Source organism: Apteryx rowi, unplaced genomic scaffold (genome assembly GCF_003343035.1).
Source record: "Apteryx rowi isolate R43461 unplaced genomic scaffold, aptRow1 scaffold_2, whole genome shotgun sequence".
Lineage (NCBI taxonomy): Eukaryota > Metazoa > Chordata > Aves > Apterygiformes > Apterygidae > Apteryx > Apteryx rowi.
In genome coordinates, this window is record NW_020448307.1 from 2868972 (window position 1) to 2888329 (window position 19358).

At 40.2% G+C, this 19358-nt stretch overlaps 1 protein-coding gene across 6 annotated transcripts in view; it reads left to right on the top strand.

Moving 5' to 3' along the window:
* Positions 1 to 19358, top strand: part of RAPGEF6 (Rap guanine nucleotide exchange factor 6) — a 141144-nt gene that overhangs the window by 113043 nt on the left and 8743 nt on the right. For all 6 annotated transcript variants that reach the window (XM_026063114.1, XM_026063117.1, XM_026063116.1 and 3 more), the window contains 7 exons: positions 59 to 182; positions 4766 to 4986; positions 7467 to 7658; positions 9134 to 9268; positions 10844 to 10957; positions 15230 to 15455; positions 17465 to 17976. In XM_026063114.1, coding sequence (XP_025918899.1) covers positions 59 to 182; positions 4766 to 4986; positions 7467 to 7658; positions 9134 to 9268; positions 10844 to 10957; positions 15230 to 15455; positions 17465 to 17976 — 1524 coding nt within the window. The remainder of the gene's footprint in view (positions 1 to 58; positions 183 to 4765; positions 4987 to 7466; positions 7659 to 9133; positions 9269 to 10843; positions 10958 to 15229; positions 15456 to 17464; positions 17977 to 19358) is intronic.

Below are 19358 nucleotides of genomic sequence, written 5' to 3' on the forward strand. Positions count from 1 at the left end.
AAAAAAAAAAAAAAAAAGTATTTCTTATTTCTTTTTGGTACATATTTAAATTATCCAGGAAATGATTCAAAAGTGGATGGCCTGGTAAACTTTGAGAAACTCCGAATGATTGCCAAAGAGATCCGCCAAGTCATCAGGATGACCTCGGCGAACATGGATCCAGCCGTGATGTTCAGACAAAGGTGCGCAGTGTGAAACGCCGGTAGGGCTGGAGGTGTCCGACAGCGGGTCGGGATCTGGGTCTGTGTGTGCATAAAGATGTTAATATTCCATTGTGTGACTTACCATTAACGTTTGCCATCAGAACTGAAATCTTCGTCAAATTATGGAAATACCATCAATGCTTCCAAGAGTTGCTTTTAATGTCTACTAAACCAATTTGTTGGTTTAAAAATCAAAGAAAAATAGGCTCCAACTTTAATACTTCATATTTTTGCTAATTAAAATGTTAGTGTTAGAGTTTCAGGAGAGATGTAAGTGCTGGAGGAAAATCATACATAAAAACCTCGATCACCCTTGTATAAATCTGAAATGTTGCTTTTAAAGCAACCTCTGGTAACATGAAAAAAAAATGACAAAACCCCCCCTCCCCCTATTTTTATTCATGACCAGCACAGCTCAGTCCACCTACATCCTGCGTGGTGCGTTCAGGCTGGAGGGCTGCGGCTGTGGCTTTTTTGTGTCCTCCCTCACGTGTACTATCATCAGGCTCCCTGTTAGCAGACTGCAGAATAAAAGCGCCGTTACTCCTAATCGGGCGCTCCAGACTGCGTTTAACGGAACTCAGTAATTTCCCACATCTGTTCGCTTCCCAGCGGCTGGAATAAGAGCGTCGGCTCCTCCGTTGTATCCGTGAAGGTCCCGATGCCTCTCGATCCCTGCCGACAGGGATCGTGTTGGCCGTCCTCTCCCCGGACGAGCCGGATGCCAGGCGCTCGCAGCCTCGGTGCCCCGTTCCAACAGGGAGCTGCTGCCCGGGGGCTCGAGGCCGCGTCCTGCATGGAATCGCTGCAAAGGCTCTACTTTGACTCAGAAATAACGGATCCCTTGTAAACGTTGCTTAAAGGACAGCTTTCAAGTGGAGATTAGCCTTCCTACTGTTGTATCTGACCTGAGCAAAATTCCCTATTTAATATAAAATTGTAAAGCTAATTATTTGATAAGTTCTAATTGCTTTTCAGAAATTGTGGCATTTTCAGATGAAATCTTTCTATAAATACATTTCCCCGATACCCTCTGCACTTTAAGACCTAGTGAGCTCTAATCACTAAAGGAATTTAATACTGAATAAATAGCTCACCTTTAGTATATTTTTCAGAATTACAGAACACATTTTAATGACCACATCAGTTTGAAGTGTACGTGCTGACATAAAATACTTAGCCGTCTAATATTAGAGATAGTGCCAAAGATTAAAAGAAAACCATTCTGTGTTTTCACATCATTTATATTCATTGTCATTGCCTCTGGTGTTTGATCTATCAGTTTGTGTGCAACGAACTACCAATAGAATCTTTTTTGAAGACTAAAAATGAACAAGAAAAGACGTTTTAGTGGTAACATGAGACTTGCTAACAAGTTCATTACCAGTTAATATAGGGCATCTAGTTTTTCAGGATATTTTTAGCAAACAGCTTGTTTTCCAGCAAGCAATCAAGAGAAAACAACATCATAAAATTGAATACTGATGATGATTTCTCATACATGTCCTGTGATCCTAATGCATAGAATAAATTAATTTAATTCCATTTTTGCAATATGAATAAATTAAAAAGCTTTCGCTCACTCCATCAAAGTTAAATTTGACATATGAAATAATTAACGAGAAAATTAAAAATGAGTTTGGTTTTTAAATTTGTAGGTTGAACTTAAAAATGAAATAAATAAACAAACAAACTGATAGATGTTCTTCCATGTTGAACTATTGTAGCAAGTCCTGCCCTTGCATTCCATTAAAGCATTGTGTTGTTTGAGAAGAATTTTGCTGTATAGAAAATTTTTCTTTTCTGTTCTTTCCTGTCTACATCTTTCTTCCTGACTCTCAACTGTTTTATTTTTTTCCTGTGCTTTTCTGTTCAAATACATGCTTCAATGTATATGGCTCTTGCTTACAGGAAGAAGAGGTGGAGAAGTTTGGGGTAAGTGTAGAGATGAATGCAACTAAGATAAATAAAGATTATGCAACTCTTAACATACTGCATCCTCCTTGTTAGTGCATGCATCTGAAATACAGCATGCATTTTATTAACCCTGCAATACATATTTTTCGGAAAACAGGAATAGGGGGTTTACAGTCAACTTCATACTGCAGCTATAAAGATTTTGAGTTGCTTTTGTGTATTAGATAAGTTGTTTCCATTTTGGTTTAATAAAATAAACTGATGACCCGTTATATTGGAAGACAGGCTATTTTTGGAAACAAATAATTTGCTTTTTAACGTGTGTCTGAAAAGTTTAAGCCAGTAGGCATACACCAAAATCCTCACCGACTTCCCTGGGAGTTTTGATTGTGCAGGGACTGATGATCAGAATGACCGCAAACGAGCGTAATAAGATTGGCTAATGAAATTGCTAACTGATACTTTCGAATGACAGTGATTAGATGACAGTGTAGCCATATTTAATGTATTCCTGTGTGTGTTTTTGCCCAAACACTGTCATGTGCGTACGTGAGCCCGCGTGCCTTCGCACTTGCAAACCATGCTTGTTTGGATACCAGGGCACGGGGCCGAAGGCCAGCCCTGCTCTAGCGTGTCTGCAGCGGAAACGCGGTGGAGGCAGGAGCGCTCGTGGTGCTTTGAGGCAATCGCCTCGCAAGTCTGGTGCGGCGACGTGATTCACCCGCAAAGACTCTCCAGGCACCTCAGCCCCGAGAACGCATTTATCCCTGCAAACAGCGAGCCCAGAAGCGTAGGGAGACAAGCGTTGGGGCTTGTGCTAGACAACCTGGAGCGAACGCGTGTGGATGCTGGTCCCTGGAGGCAGCTCCTCGACACGGCCGTGCCCTTGGTGGCTGCGAGCTTGATTAGCAGCATTACGTGGTCCTTAACCGGCCGCTCGCGCTGTAGCTTCCCCGAGACGAGCGCAGGACCCCGCTGGAGCCGCCTCCTCCAGGGCCGGCGCTTCCTGCCGCCTAAGCACCATGGAAGGCAGTGCTGTGGCTGGAGACTTCTAGCCTTTGGGGCTACTGGGAGCACAGTCAAGTGAGGAGAAAACTATTTTTAAAAGTAACTGATGTAAATTGACTTGATTTAAGTCAAAACTTAAGAAATGGCATGTGCCTAAAAAGTAAAATTTTTATATCACTAAAAATAAATGTAGTGCAATATCTTATTTCATTACATAATAGATATTAGCTTTGTTCTTATCCACAGTAGATACGAGTGTGCCCTTGTTTGAGGGGGTGTGAACAGTCTGTCATGCCATGTGCTGCTCTTTGCCTATAGCAGTGCTAGTTTTTATTTAATTAAGCTATGCAATTCTGCCACACTTTCTAAGTGTATATTTTTCTCTGAGTCTGTTGTAATTTATTAAACTTCTTTGTAAATATGGCAGGTAGCTGTTTTCCACTCCTTAGTTTTTAAGCTCAGTGTGCTCAATTCCATAAACTTCCTCCAACAATAAATTTAATTCTGACTCCTAGCTATTATGGTTCTTCTGTTGGATATTGTTTATGTGCCGCTTGCGATTCTGTAAACACATCCAAGATCTTGATAAATATTTTTATGCAGAATTTAGCTTTTTAAAATTTATTCCTTTGAATGTTTACAAAAAACTTGAAGCAATCTTACTGAAATTTTCCATCAGAACTTTCTTGTAATATATGCCATGACCTTCATTTATCAAAAAAATAAAAACTGATTAGGACCAGTGCATCTGTGGTAATTTGACAGTCAAAACAGAGGTGATGGGTATATGTGGTCACAAGATCAGTCCTTTGGTCGCTAATTGAGCACTAAAATGAGGGAGAATAAGAACGACTGTCATGGATGGTAATTAGTATAAGTTAAACAATTTGATTTATCTATTTTTGAGTCAGTTGCTGATAGACCTGACAGCTTAAAATAGGAGCATTCAAAAGCGTAGGTCATGTTCTTTCACAGATGCATATCTGTACAAGTCTGAGCGTATGTATGTTATCACTGTCTCCCTGACCTGTGTTTGGGATGCTTTGAGTAATTAATCTTTTGTAGATGTTTTTACTTAATTGGAGAAAGGAATTGAGTGCATAATAAAATGTACTTTGCATATTTAGCATAGGTTTTTCTCTTACTTAAGCACTATCGGAAGCTCAGCATCCTAAGAGGATTACACTAGTCACTCACTTCTGTGCTCAGTTCTCAACTGCTGTAAGCCTGGAACATACAGTGGTAGCGAATTGCTTAAACCGACAGACCCAAAGTTAGCGAGCTGGTCTGCTCTTGCAGTCTGCAGTGGAAATAGTAGGGGTTTTGCAGAACAAGACTAACATCCGTTAGCAGAGCTAGCTGGGGGGGAGTTTACGTAGCGTTGTGCCTCATTCTTGCTAGTTCCACACTTTCATGAGCAATTCTTTCCTAGACTCAAAATGCTGCTGTCAATTTTACCAGAACATTTTAAGACAAGTGTTGTTTTAATGCTGTTCATCTTCTTTAACTCATTTGCATCAGCATGTACTAGCCCTAACTGAAGAGTTTTGGTATTAATCTGCTTCAGCATATGCTACTTTTGCTCCTCATTGCTGATGAGAACTAAAAATTTACTTATTTGCTCTTTTCTTTTATAGGTCTCTGAGCCAGGGCAGCACAAACTCAAACATGCTCGATGTACAGGGAGGCGCTCACAAGAAACGTGCCCGACGCAGCTCGCTTCTGAACGCCAAGAAACTGTATGAGGATGCCCAGATGGCAAGGAAGGTGAAGCAGTACTTGTCCAACCTGAATGTAGAAACAGATGAAGAAAAGATCCAGATACTGTCACTTCAGTGTGAGCCTGCATATAGCACTCGTGAGTACAGTGATCTGTTAGGATGGCATAATCTACACAGCTTTTAAAAATCTTGTTCCTTCCTTTGAAACATGTATTTAAGGTCTTTCTCTTCTCCAACAAAAATCACTGTAGTAAGCAGCTTGTTTGTCAATTCATGTACTAACAGACGAACTAATACAGTTTCAGCAAGCCAGCATTTATCCTCTAATCTTGGCTGAGCTCACAAAACTTTGGAGTGAGGTTTTTTTTTTTTTATTTTGACCTTTAGTTCTTAAACTGTATGTCTTTTCATCAGTCTGGAAGGAAATTCAATAGTACATTAGATCTGTTCTTGCCCTGCTGTCCTTGTACGGAATTAGGAAGGATAAAAGTAACATTTACCGTATGAACAGCAAGCAAATGAAAAGAGACAAAATCAATATAGAAAGTGCAATGGAGTACAGCTTAGAATAAAAAAAGATTGTTGAGAAGGGGAAGTCAGGCCAGTACTGATGAATGGGATTGACATGGCTCGACAGTCAAAAATTGAGGGCTCCAACAGGACAGTTTTTCATAAACTGAGCTCCTGTGAAACTGCCTAACTAAACGTACTATTATATGATCTGTTTCTTCTGTCTCACACAGTTCAATAAATTCTTACTTAAAAAATTGTAATTGCATGTGATTTTGATAATGAGAAACTTCCAAGTGCTTGAAAAGTAGTTAGGACTGTTTCAAAAGAGAAAAGTAATAATCTTGCTAGCAAAATAACATTTCATGCTTGTCTGTTGTCCAAACACAGCATACTACATTTTTTTGTTGCTGTTCTCAAAGACCATTAAGGAGATGAGTTAAAAGTACAAGTAGGAGGTGACGACTTGAAGATACAATTTTAAGTACTTCCCGTTATTCAATGTTAACACTGAATTCCTATTATTTCCCAAGGTGGCTTTTCACGCAAACTTTTTTAACTTTCTTTTTAAATAGTAGTGATATAGGAGTCCTGGAAATGGCCATACTTGACTCCCTTTTTAAAAATGTTAAAATCTCTGTGTTCACATTGACTGTGCATCTGAGGCCGTGTGAAATCACGGGTAGCCCTGAAGGGGCCAGCGCAGAGCGTACACCGTTATGTGTGTCTGCTTGTGCTGTGTTCAGCCGGATCCGTAATAGCAGAGAGTGCTTCCGCTTAGAGGTACCACCGTTGTGTTTTATTTTTGTTCTTTTTTTATCCTGTAGAAACAATAAATTAAAGCATGGAAAGATTACTTTTTGGTAGATGATTTGTGTGTAAACATAACAGATGGCCATACTATGCCCAGGAGAGAAACATAAATGTTATGAGGCAGTTTTTCAATTCTTTTAAATAAATCATATGTCCACGTTATAAATAATGTTTGTACGGTGCTAGCCATAGATATTTGGGTGTAAAAAAAAAAAAAAAAAAAAAAAAAAAAAAAAAATCAGGAATATATACTGACTTTAACTCCATGTATCTAAGCAAATCAAGTACTTTATTATTTTTTTTAGCTTTAAAAAAGGAGACAGGGTTAAATGGACACACAAATAAATATAGAAGAGTGGTATAATATTAAAATACCTATTTTTTAAAGGCTGAAAAAAAGTGTGGAGCATGTAATTGATCTGGTTGATCAATTGAGTTGAAGCGAGAGCACTGGGTTTGCTGAGCTGGCAGAAACGAAGGGAAGCAAGGGAAGCGCCAGCCTCTCTGCAGTCTCTGCTCCGGTGGAGTCGGAGCACAGAACTGCTCCGAGGGGGGGGGGTTCCTTTGCACTCGGTGGGTTTGCCTACAGTCTGATACTTAAATTTTGACTGAGTACCTTTTGAATCAGGAAGCTTGTTGCATGGTTTTGCAGAGTTTTTATGTAGATAATTTTTTTGCTCATTCAGAAAAGTAGGAGGTACAGCTTCCTAATCTCTTATCTCAGTACCACGATTCTCCTAGCTTTGCTTGCAGAAAGAGCAAGGAGCAGGTATTCTGCAATCCACGTATTTCCACGGTAATTTAAGGAGAAGTCAGATGGCCTTAACTCCACAAACAGTTTAATTGCTCTGTAATTAAAGTAGAAATTCAGTGTCCTCTGTTGCAAGTCAATTGTGCCATCTAGTGAAAGGATTGCCAGCTGCAAAACGAGCTTTTCTTTTCCCTTATGTGGCAGTACGTATTTTTGAAAGAGATGCTGTTACATCTTTAGATGTTTGTACATAGGGTGCAAAGTATAGAATCTAATTGTGGTGGAAATAAATCATGTGATTTGTGTCTTTGGATAAAGTACTTCTATGACACTTTAAAGCACTTAGGTGTGGGTTTTTTGTGTCACTTCACGTCACTACCTCTTCAGTGTAACAAGGTAGGAATGCTTGGAATAGAAGTCATTTTGAATGTTTTATCTGCTTAATACCATGGCTACTTTTGTCTGGATGATTGTGCTGAGAATGATTGTAATAATACTGTAATTTGTAGTACAAAATATTTATATCCAGTTTTTCCATAACAGTGACAAAGAATTTAAGTGAGAGAAGAGGGGCGAAATCCTCAGAAATGTCTCCAGTGCCTATGAGATCAATTGGCCAAACCACTAAAGCCCATCAGCATCAACAAAACAGAATGAGTCAAGTACTTCAGGTTCCGTCTGTGAATTTATACCCCAGCAGGAAAAAGGGACTGACGAAGGAGCATGTCACGTTCAGTGAGTATCTGCAGTTCAGCCATGGAGAGCTCAAGAAATTAGAGAGAGGAGCTGGGTGGGTTATTGGAGATATTGTTATGCAGGCATCAAAGTTAGCTTCACAGTTCAAGGCTTCATTTATGTTCTCGCTTAAAAATAGCTGAATCACATTACTGTGTGTTTCAAGAGAGCATGTAATTTACTCTGCTGTTTGCACAACTAAGTATTTGATACATTTTCTTAAAACAGCTAATTGCAAGGTGCTGTCTGTAAATACAGTCACTTGCTTTAGTTTCATAGGCGATTAATTGTAACTTGTCGCTTTCTGCGACAGTGGTTGTTTTCTGGTATATACCTGAAAAGTGTACGGATGTGTCTTTTTTCTGAATGAGTCTAGCTAAAGTGATCCTATCATCTGACCTCTTCAAAATGTAGATATACAGTGTTAAGCCTTTGCTGCATATTTCTGCATTCTAAATGGATCTTGCACAAACTGAGCAGAAAATATTGCTTATATAATTTCATGACAAAATGAAGTATAATATATTATGGTGAAATCCTTGAAACATATAACAGTCATTTAGCGCTTTAAGCTTTGTAACACCATTATAATAACATCGTTGTCACATGGAGCAGCATATGTGTCAATGTTGTTAGTTGCTCCCAGTGAACATCAGCTTTTTGTTTCTAAATTTACCAGTTGCAAAGCAGTATTTAGTATTAAAATACTTTTGACCTATTTGCATAACTGCTATATCATTTGAAAGCTACAATGGTTTTAAATGTTAAAAGGTTAGTTGCAGTTCATAAATGATATGGAATGATTCTATGATACATTGAGCATCAATATTCACTAAAATAGTTTCAGAAAACACCATATTGCAGCATATACATTAGCATAATGTTTGCAGTTGAAAAGTCTTATGATTTAGTTCAAGTCTCCTCTCAAAAGTCTCTCTAACTTGATACGTTCCAGAAGTTTTATTTGTGATGCTACTGCTGAGAGGTATTTGTTCTTTCCTGTGTGTTAAGTATTAATCTAACCAACCTATCAGGAACTCGAATTCTTTACCATGCACATGCAACATGGTCCAACAGTGAACAAGAAATACCAAATTAACAGTTTTGCTAAGTACAGTGCTATACTGGTTTTGCTAAATTTGCTGAGTGCTATATAGTGCCCTTAAGTACTGATCTGACCACTCCTGATTCAGAAGATATTCTTCTCTTGAACTTTTATTTGCTATGATGCAATTAGTTCTTTAACACTGCCCCAACAGTGTTGTGGGTGAGGATTTCCTCCAAGCTTCATACTTCATACCACTTTTAGACCTTTGCCAAAACACTGACTAGTGTTTCTGTTGTAATGGTTCCAGTTATGACCTGGATGTTTCAACACATTTCAGATATCACTGAGCAACCAACAGTAGCAGCATCAGCAGCCACTAGCTTGAAAGAAGAATAATACGTAGTAAATGATTCTGCCCTTTTCACAGGTACAGGCTCCCCACAGAAGTCATTAAGTTTGTCTGAGGAAGTAAGTACTAAGAAACAAACAGATGACACTGTGTCTATGGCATCTTCTTTGCACTCCAGCCCGCCTGCTTCTCCTCAGGGCTCTCCCCGCAAAGGTACGTGTGCTGCAGTGAATGGTTACAAACCCCAGTGTAAGAACCCATCTGAGGGACCATCCATCTGTGCTGGGCCAAAACCAGGGTGGACAGCGGCAGAAATATTTGTTGGTAATTAAATGTACTCTGAGAAATAATACTTTAGAACCCTCATGTCGAGAAGCATCACGACTTTCTGTGAATTGCTGATAGACATTGTTTTCCAATGTATTTATGTTTTTCAGCCTTAAAAGTTACCTGTTCTGTAAAAAGTACAATAATTGTGTTCTTAAAAATTGCTTAAGTGCTTCTGGCAGAATTCCTGATAGGTCTTAAGTGCTTTGATGCCCACCAGCATATCAATTCAGATGTAGGTGGCTACTTAAGTCCAGCTTAGGTACTCTCCTTCACTCACTTGGTTTTGCAAATGTTTAGCATACACAAGTCAAAGCAAATCAGAAGTCTGTCATTAAATTCATCATTCTGGAAATCTGCTACTTCCATCCCTAATCCTATTATAGTTTTATGTTACACTTTTTTTTAATGTTTTAATATATTTTATTATGACTATGGGCCTAGCACGATGCTTTGAATAACCCCTTTCTCTCACCAAAAATAATTTAAATCAAACTGTGGGGTTTTGATGTCTATGTGCAAATCTGCTGTAATTGGAGCTGAAGAGAAAATACTGTCATAGTTCTACAGAACAGTTTTGGTAGGTACAGGAGTAATGCACCCTTCCAAATCCTGGAGTCACTATTCATATTTTTTGTTCTTGTGTACAGGGCTTTGTATACATCCCTGTCTCTCATGATACCCTGAAAATCCCTTTATTTTTGATACCTTCATCTCGAAAGACCAGCATCATTTCATCATTAGCCAAGCTTGGATGGGAGTTCATTTGAAATCTCTTAACACCACCCTATAGTCAGCCAGCGTGGTCAGTGTTGAACAGCGTAAGGCATTTCTCCCTCCTCTGTGCTGCTTTCCGACTCACTGACGTCCCAAAGCCGCTGGATTGGCATGGCACGGCATGGCGACCTACTGCATCCTCTCACCTTTTTCAGTGGGAGATCAAGCTTGTCAGGTCTCATGTGAATCCACTTCTGCCGTCACAAGATGCTGCTTCCTTTAGGAGAATGTCACTTATTTTACTTAGACACAGTATATGTATAAAAAATTAGATTACTCAGATTGCCAGAACTAGTTCCACAGAGGTTATTGAGAATCACTGCCTTTTTTTTTTTTTCTTTAAGCAAATATGTTATTTTTGTTGACTTTCATCTGGTTCTAAGAAAATAATATTTTGTTTCTTTGTGGATTATTTCATTAATTCAACTTGCTTTTAGCATATTTTAGCACTGATCTAATTTCATTAAGGTAATTGGTATCCTGTTGTGTAGTGCTAACAACTCATTGAACTAAAGTTAGGTGCTTCACAGACAGCTGAAATACATAATTTTAGGCATGAACACGTTTTACTAAATCTATATGCAAATACGATTGAAGAAAAAAGTTTTAAAATCAACACATTATTTTTACTGTTATTTGTCTTGCGTTATTTATCAAGATCTGCATGTGTATACTTTATTGCAGTTGGTAACATCCAGAGGTCTGATAACTGCAGTCAGATGAATCTGTCTGGGTCTTCCTCGTCCCTTGCCAGCGAAGCCAGCAACAAGAACAGTGGACAGCGCAGCTATGGAATAGGTGGGGCTTATTTGCAAAAGAAAATTCAGGAGATGATTGTCAAAACAAGAGGCAGTTCTGGCATAAGTGAAAAGGGAGAAAGCAAGGATTTGAGCGAAAAGGCAGAACTTGAGCGTGAGCACAGGAGAAAGAAGGGATCCCTGTTTGGAAGACTTAGGGAAAGAAGCTTCTCCAGGGAAAGAACAGCTTTTACAGCAAAAAGGGAAGCAGAGCACATTCAAGCCTCAGAGAGGAGTGAAGAACGAAAGGACATAGACAGTGATACTCTGAGTACAGCAAGTATCTGTGGCAACAGCAATCTACTGACATTTTGCTGTCTACTGAGGAGGCCTAGAAGAAGGAGGAAGACTATTTGATGTCTTTTTAGTGGAAAGACCGATATCCATTTTGTATCGGATATACTGGTATAATCTAAGTTATGTTAGCATTATTTATTTACATACAGATTCATTAAAACATGTTTTAAGCTGTTTAATGTACCTCTCTTCCATTCATATTTTCAAAAGTAGGAGATATTTGCGTCAGTTGGTCATAATAAATCACCCTTACAGTGCAGTAAGGAAAATACTTGTAATGTCAAGATTAGAAAATCGAGGAAGAGGTACTGTGAAAGTTCTGTTACTTAGTGCTTTGCAGATGCTAATGAAACAGCCTTAGGATGGTACCGCAGTAACTTCAAGCATCCTTTCCTATACCTTAACTATGGTGCTATTTTTGATCATCCACAGAATTTGCAGTGTGATGTAAACCAAATGCCCACTGCCGGTGTTGGTGGGTTTTGTGTGTATGTTTGCATTTTCTTCTCTGTTGGCCACATCTGTTCTGCTCTTCAGCCAAGCTAAGATTAACATTTAGTCTGTATACCTTTGCCATGATTTAATAAGTCCAGTTTTCAGATAGTGCTAATCTCTCTAACAAAGATCAGTCTTTTGGTCTCAAAGTCTTTGAGGTTGTTGATGAAGAGCATCTTAAAAGATGCACTGTGAGAACATTTCTTACTGTAGTACCGTTGTTTTAATTTTTAGGAGTCTGTTAGACAAAATAAGGAATATGCGGTATTAAGGTTTTTAATTAAGGGTTGTCAGTTCTTTAGTTTGATAAAATTTATAATTTTTAACACTCATTGGTGTCAAAAATCTTGCAGCCATAATCAAGCTTAAAAAACAGTGAAGTTTCTCAAATTACAAGCTATATGCTCAGTGACATGGATACCATGGCTCCAGATGCCGTGTTATATGATCTTTGTATTTTTTTTCTGGACTTAATGGCATCAGTTTTTGTACTGATTTGTATGTATCACTAAAATTGTTTTTTTACAAAGCCTAGTCATTTCACATTTTCACCTGATCTTGAAGTAAATATATCACAGTCCAGCTCAAAGGCACATGTAGGTAGAAATAAAGTGAGAAGTTGAGTGATTGGAAGGAATTTAGGAAAAAAGACTTATCTGAGGACTGTGCATCAATTATGTATTAATATGGTCTCCTGTAAAGAAAGGCAACAAGGCTTTGATTAATGCCAGGCTCTCGTTCCACTATAAATGAAGCAGCTATTGATCCAGTGTTTTCAAATAAAGGTTCTAATTTTGTATTTTTATGCATGTAATGTAAGATATGTCAGTCTTATCTCCCACTGCAGGCAGGGATATATTTTTCCTGAGATGCAATGCATTTGGTATAGAGAAACACAGTGGGAACTTTAAGGAAAAAGAAAAAAATTAAATTTAAAGAAAAAATAATTAATCCAAGATTTATTGCCTTCAGTCTGCCTAATAGGAACAACCCACAATTAATAGGTCAAATAGTTCTTTTAGGCAAAATGTAAACAAAAAAAATTTAAGAGACCTGTTGATAGTTGTCTAATGATATTCTTTCATTTAAATAAATTAGGACAAAATAAATAGGACAAAAAAAAAGGACAAAAAAAAAAGATGATATAATGCACTTAAAATTATATCGTGATCTCTTGTAGTGCGCATCTTTGGGCTAGTTCAACCATATCATTACTTAAAGTAGAAGGAAACATCAGCAGCCAACTTTGTGCTTAAGAATAGTGCTCATCTGTGCCTTGTAAAAGAATTTCCCCCTGACCTAGGGAGAGATTTGTAGAAGTCCGTTGACCTGGGACGCGAGCGAGGCTCAGCGAGTCTCAGGCTGTGATGCCAACGGCTAATGCACGTTCCAGGGTCTTTCCTGCAGGGAAGAGCAACCACGTCGTGGGCAGCAAACGGGCTGCCCTTTCTCCACTTGTGCGCTGGCTGCCGGTTTCACTAATGCCACGTGCTGCTCAAGAAGACCCCTGCAAGCCAGCCTGGTAGGGACACGTGCCAGGGGCTCTCCCAGAGTAAAGTGGATCATTTCTGTGCTCAGAACCATTTTTCAGGCCTTATTTTGTGCAAAGAGAGAGCTCGGGTTTAATCGCCCTGTAACATCCCATCAGACAACATTTATTGCCACGGCAAGAAAGGAACAACTTGAAAAGGCAATGTAATGCCTCTCAGGTCAGACGGGATCACTTGAATTTAACAGTTCCCTGCCAGGCTGCCATTTGTTTTCTGGGGCCTTGCGGCGTGGGAAGATGAATTAAAATCCTTTGCGTAATGTCGTCGTGAATTTTCCTCTTAACTGGCCAAAGCCGTATCTAGAACTAAAAAGAACTTAAGACTAACACGAAAACGAGCGTGGTGAGAAATACAACAATGTATGATCACGTTTGGGGTGACTAAACTAGTCTGGATTCTAGGAGCGTTTGCCAGGCAGCGTCAAGCCCGGGTGTGCCGTTATTCCAGGCTCCTGCGGGAAAAGCCTGGTGGGTACGTGCACCCGCAGTGCTGCCGGCGGACGGGGCCTCGCGCTGCTGCTGCCGCTGCCCGGGGACAGGGTGCAAACCAGCTCCGAGCCGGGAGCTGGGCGAGCAGCTTAGCACGATGTGAAACGTTTGCAGGGCTGACCACCGTGCACACGTACTCGCGCTGATGGCACGACGCAATGAGCTTGGGTCTTCCCGTAAGATGGTGTGTGGATGTATCCAGAGAGATAAATACTGCAGGCATCCTGAAGTCTGAGCAGTCTGAATTTAGGATGCAGGAGGCCGATGAGACAATTTGGTGGAGGAGAGCCTTGCAACCTTCCTGAATTACAAGCCCTTCTTCAGGGAAAGAACAGCTTTTACAGCAAAAAGGGAAGCAGAGCACATTCAAGCCTCAGAGAGGAGTGAAGAACGAAAGGACATAGACAGTGATACTCTGAGTACAGCAGAGGGAGGGAGACCAGTAACTGAACCTGCAAGGGCTTCAGAGGGTGGGCGCCCTCGTAGCGGCAAAGATGCACTTTGCCAAGCTTAATTCATTTCAATTCTTTCCCTGCTTCTCTAAGGTGAGCAAAGTAAAGGGCTAAAGCAAGTTATTGATATAATATTGTCCATATTAAAGACACGTCTAGGGACAGGTAGTTTTGCATGCTGAATCGAAGCAGCTATGCCAGCAAAAGTCTAGGTAGGATATGCCTAGCCAGAGCCTATGGAAATCTCTTCTAGAGTAGTCTCTTATGCGTTGGATGTATGGGGCTTTATATGCTACTTGTGTTTGAGATAAGTTATTTGAGGGCAAGGGTAAGCCAAGCAGAAAAAGTGCAGTGCTTACGTATTTTGGTGAGGTCTTTAGCCGTTTTCCTTCTGTGGAAGTAATGCCGTAGTGGGGTCCAGCTCCTGCCAAAGTTCCTCCTGCTTTTGCTTCCAGATTTGTTAATTTTGGAACAAACAATAAACCTGAACTGGACCATATGGCTTGTCCCCGAGCTCTAACAGCTCGCTTCTACCTTAGTCAGCATCTCCTCATCCGCTGCCAAAATCTTTTACAGACTCTCTCGCACACCAGTAGGGCAGAGGAAACTGTGGGAAATGCATTGCACTTATATTATGGGACTCAGCGCTTGCAGGATTGGACCTAATTTGTCCACCCACTGCAGATCCTGTTAGTGCTGGTTTAGCGTTATGGTTTGGATAGCTGTGCAGGTCCAGCTAGGTTATTGGTGTCACCTGATTGCCTTAATTTATTACAGTGCTAGATGCTGACTGGTGCTAAAAGCTTTAGTACCATAAAAACTTGAGCGGACTGATCTGTTTAAGAATGGGGGGGATTGTTTTTGTTGCTTTTTATTTTTGTTGTTGTTGTTGTTTTAAATATCCTTGTTGAAATATGTGCGTTAGTACTTCACTGTTGTACCTAGTGAACTAAAATTGCTCTTTGACTAAAAGCTGCTCTTTCTCCCTCAGGCTATGCCCTCATACCTTCCACCAAATCCGATAACTTCTCGGATTCCAGTCACAGCGAGATTTCCTCCCGCTCCAGCATAGTGAGTAACTGCTCGGTGGACTCCATGTCGGCAGCGCTGCAGGACGAGAGGAGCCTGCCCCAGGCGCTCATCGTCGTGGACCCCACGGGGGCAGAAAGGAAGGAGCATCCGCAGCCCTTAGCCGATTACGCCCAGCCTTGCCCGGGGTAAGCAGCGGTTCGTTTCGGTTGGGCTTGGTGTAAGGAAGGTTGTTTAGTCAGGACACAGTTATAAACCGCGCCGCGATTATTAAGCTATTGATAGACGCTGGGCAACTGGCTGCTCTAACATATATGGGAAGAGCATATTTTCCCAAGAAACTCATGGTATCTTTTAGATGGAAAACAGCTTGTTCATGTCAGTAGGGTTCAGATGGACGTCTCTTGCAGGGGATTGCAAATGTGTTAAAAGGTAGTATAATATTTAACAAATTACTTGCTCTGCAGTGCTGAGAGGGACAGCGCAGTAAGAACAGGACGCTATCAATTATCTCTGGGAGTCAGCAGTACCAGTCACTTAAAATACTTCAATGTATTTTTTTTTTTTTTTAAGGATTTTTTTTTTTTTAGTTGTTACCAAGGCAGACTGGAAGCTAGTTGCCCCTTTCTGGCTGAGAGTTTCTGTAGAGGAAGCGTTGCTCGCATCTTGGCACCATCAGAACTTGTCCCGAGGTGCCACTCTTGGTTTTGTTTTACTGGATTGTCAGCCTTGACCCGCAGAATCTGAGATGTAGGAATCTTTCTGGGACAGCGTATTCTGTCTTCAAATGTAGTAATTTTGGTCAATGAGAGATTCTTCTTACATTTCTAATCTCTGCAGATCATCTGTAGAATAATATAATTATTTTTCTTAATAGAACACTGTAAAGAGCTATGCCTTATTTCTGTATATTTGATTTTAATGCACCACTATTCTCTGATGTTCTCTTTGCTGTAAGAAGGATTAGCAGCATATGCTTTGCTAAGGTAATACAGCTTTTAAGTAATTAGTAATTCATCTTATTTCTTTGTGCTAAAATGGGGATTTAAAGGCGTACTTAATAAACTAAAATAGTTCCCTTTTCTAAAAGGCAGAATGCAGATACTGAGCTTTTAGTCAGCAAAGACGCAGTGTAATGAATTAAATACCCCTTTGTACTGCGTTATTGTGGCACCTTTGATACTGGCTATAAAAAAGCCAGCCTTAGTAATGAAGTACGGTGAATTACACTGAGGACCTTGCTGCATTCTGAACTCAGTATTATTTTGTAAATTGGAAGCAGACTGTTCAAAGCTTGTGGCTGTCTTATTATGCCTTAGTTTCAGTGAGTTTCGGTGGGTACAAAAGAGTTTCTGTGCTAGAATTCATAAAATAGAAAAGCAAAGGAATAATAAAATTATTTGTATGTATCTAAGAAATGTTCCTAGATCTCATAATGTGTCAGTAAACTGCAGAGGGGTAGTGCTGAATTTCAGTGTTACACTTTCCGTGCATTTTTAATGCAACCAGAAAGAGACTTCAGGATAATGTCTAGCAATTGTATTTTTGTATTCTAAATCCATTTAAACCTGGCTTTATTTTTTTTCTTGATTATATATTAATAGTTATTAGAGCTTTTAGAAGCTATTTCTTTTAAAAAAAAGCATTTTTGTCCTTGGAATTTCAGAATTTCTGCTGCTCGAGATCTTTCCACAAATGTTACTTATGCCCACTATTTCCAAATATTGAAATAGAACTACCTCCTCTCTTTGCCTGAACAAGTTTTTGTTGCTACAACCAAAAATGTTTCTATTCTAAATACAAGTATTTATTTTGTTCGTTTTATAAATGAAAAGAAAAAGCTTAGCAGTAGTCTGGAACTGAACTGTAATTTCTCCTCTGCCTTGAGTTTTCTCTCAGGCCCTGTCTTGCTGTGGTTGGTAGAGAAAAGCCTCCAAGGACCAGATTTTTCTGGATCTGTGGTCAGGCCCCTGAATGCTATTTGCAGGCTTGATCGCTTTGGGGTGATGGCCCTAGTGCAGTCAGGAATAACGGTGTTTCTTTTCAGTGCTCCTGTGTGTTTGACCTTGCTGCGTACGTGTTTGGAACCCAGCGAGCGGTTGCCTTTAAAGCCAAATAATTGTCGCCGAGTACGTCACTGCTATTTTAAAACCTAGTGAGTTTTTTTTTTTCTGGTTTCTGTTGTTTTCAAACGTAGCTGGTCACTCAGTAGGCCTGCTCTAATCAGAGGGATGGCTTTCACATCGTCCATGAGCAGCGAGGAGATCTCCCACGAGCACATCATGGTCGAGGCGGCAGACAGTGGCCGGGGAAGCTGGACTTCATGCTCAAGTAGTTCTCATGACAACTTCCAGAATATCCCAAACCAGAAGAGCTGGGATCTCCTCAATTCCTACCGTCACACCCAGCTGGATGGACCTATAGCTGAAGTTGATCCCACAAATTGTTACTCTGAGGAGGCTTATTTATATTCTGAACCCTTTTCCAAAAATAACAGGCAGTCGAAAGCCAGCCTGGAAGTCGATCAGTCTCGGCAGAGCTGGGCCTCCTCGAGCTCCCTCTCAGACACGTACGAGACAAACTATGGGACGATTAAGCGGAGGGGGCTGGAGAACTCTGCAGCGGAGCAGACTGAGGTTTTGGACTCTAAACCAGGCACCGATACGACTTACAAAACTGTTACTTCAAGTACGGAAAAAGGCCTGATAGGTAAGCCAAACCAACAGCTTATGGAAGCTTCCACAGCTGTTTTGCATTTTGATATTAACTTGTTAAGAAATGACATCAGATCGGGGGACTGGATTGCATGTTAAATTCAGCTTTATCATGTGGTTTTAATCAGAACAGTCCTCAGACGATGTGGTTTTTAAACCACCTTCTTTTGGATTAGGAAAATTGAAATAATAAAGCAGGACACTTCCCAATCACTTTACGGGTGTGCAGGAGAAGTGTGTTCATGGAAATGTCAGGCAGTTCCTCTCTGTAGTACCACTTTGTTTTCTGGATTATTTGGAAACCCTCGTCACTGCAGGCTTTCCTCTGGCAAGGAGCAGTGAGCATGGCTCCTTTACGCATCCACGTAATAACAGACCTTGCATGAACTAGAAAGGGAAGAGCATGATTACGGAGCGGTGCAAAGCACTCCCACCTCTCCAGCGCTGCGGCATGTTTCATCCACAGCACCCCTCTCTCCAGAAGCTCAGGGATGAAGCAGATTCCCTTCCCATCTTTGCTATGTTGCACTGCCATTTAGTTATACAACTGCAGTTTGGCTACATATGAAAGGAGAGAAATTTATAAAATGTCTCTTCAAAGACGCAGTTTTACTGAGCAACGTGCTCTTTCACTGTCCTGGTGAGTTCAGCTGCCAGATTGCCAAAACTAAAGGAACCGAGTTATGAACAAGATAAAACACAGAGTGCAAAGCTCTCTAAACTTTAAGGCAAGGGTGCAGCTGAAATGCAATTTAATCACTGAGCAGTTTGCTAGAGGGGTTTATGTTATCAAAGGTAATTGCCTGAATAAACATCACGCGGAGGGTGGAGGTCTTTAGATTGCATTCCTCCTTCTCGGCTTTAGAGAAGAAAGGGAGCACAGTGGAGCCTGGCAGAAGACTTGCTCACAGCTCACTCTTGTGCATGTTTTTGCCCTTGTATCCTTTCAAAACAGCTCATGAGCCTTTGAGCCGTTTTAGGATACAGCATTATCTGTTCAATATATTCTGTCTTCTCTCACGACTTTTTCCCTTGTATTTAGTTATGTTTATGTATTGCACCATATAGCTTTTCTTCCTTATGTGGTCATAACACACTGGTAAGAAACACTCAGCGCCATAATTCAACAGAGCGCATATATATCCCGTTTAAACACAGACCTAATATAGGTGGATATGATTTCTGGTTTGCAAATGCAAATCTGCTAGTTATGCATCATACAGTATGCCAAAGATAATTTAGCTTTATTTCACCATTTGCTTATTCTTTATGAACAGCTTGTTACCACAGTCTGTAATGACTGCATGAATTCATAATATCGTAAACAAAATGAATCTTCAGTTCATTTGCTTAATGAGTGCTGGTGTTGAATAGTTC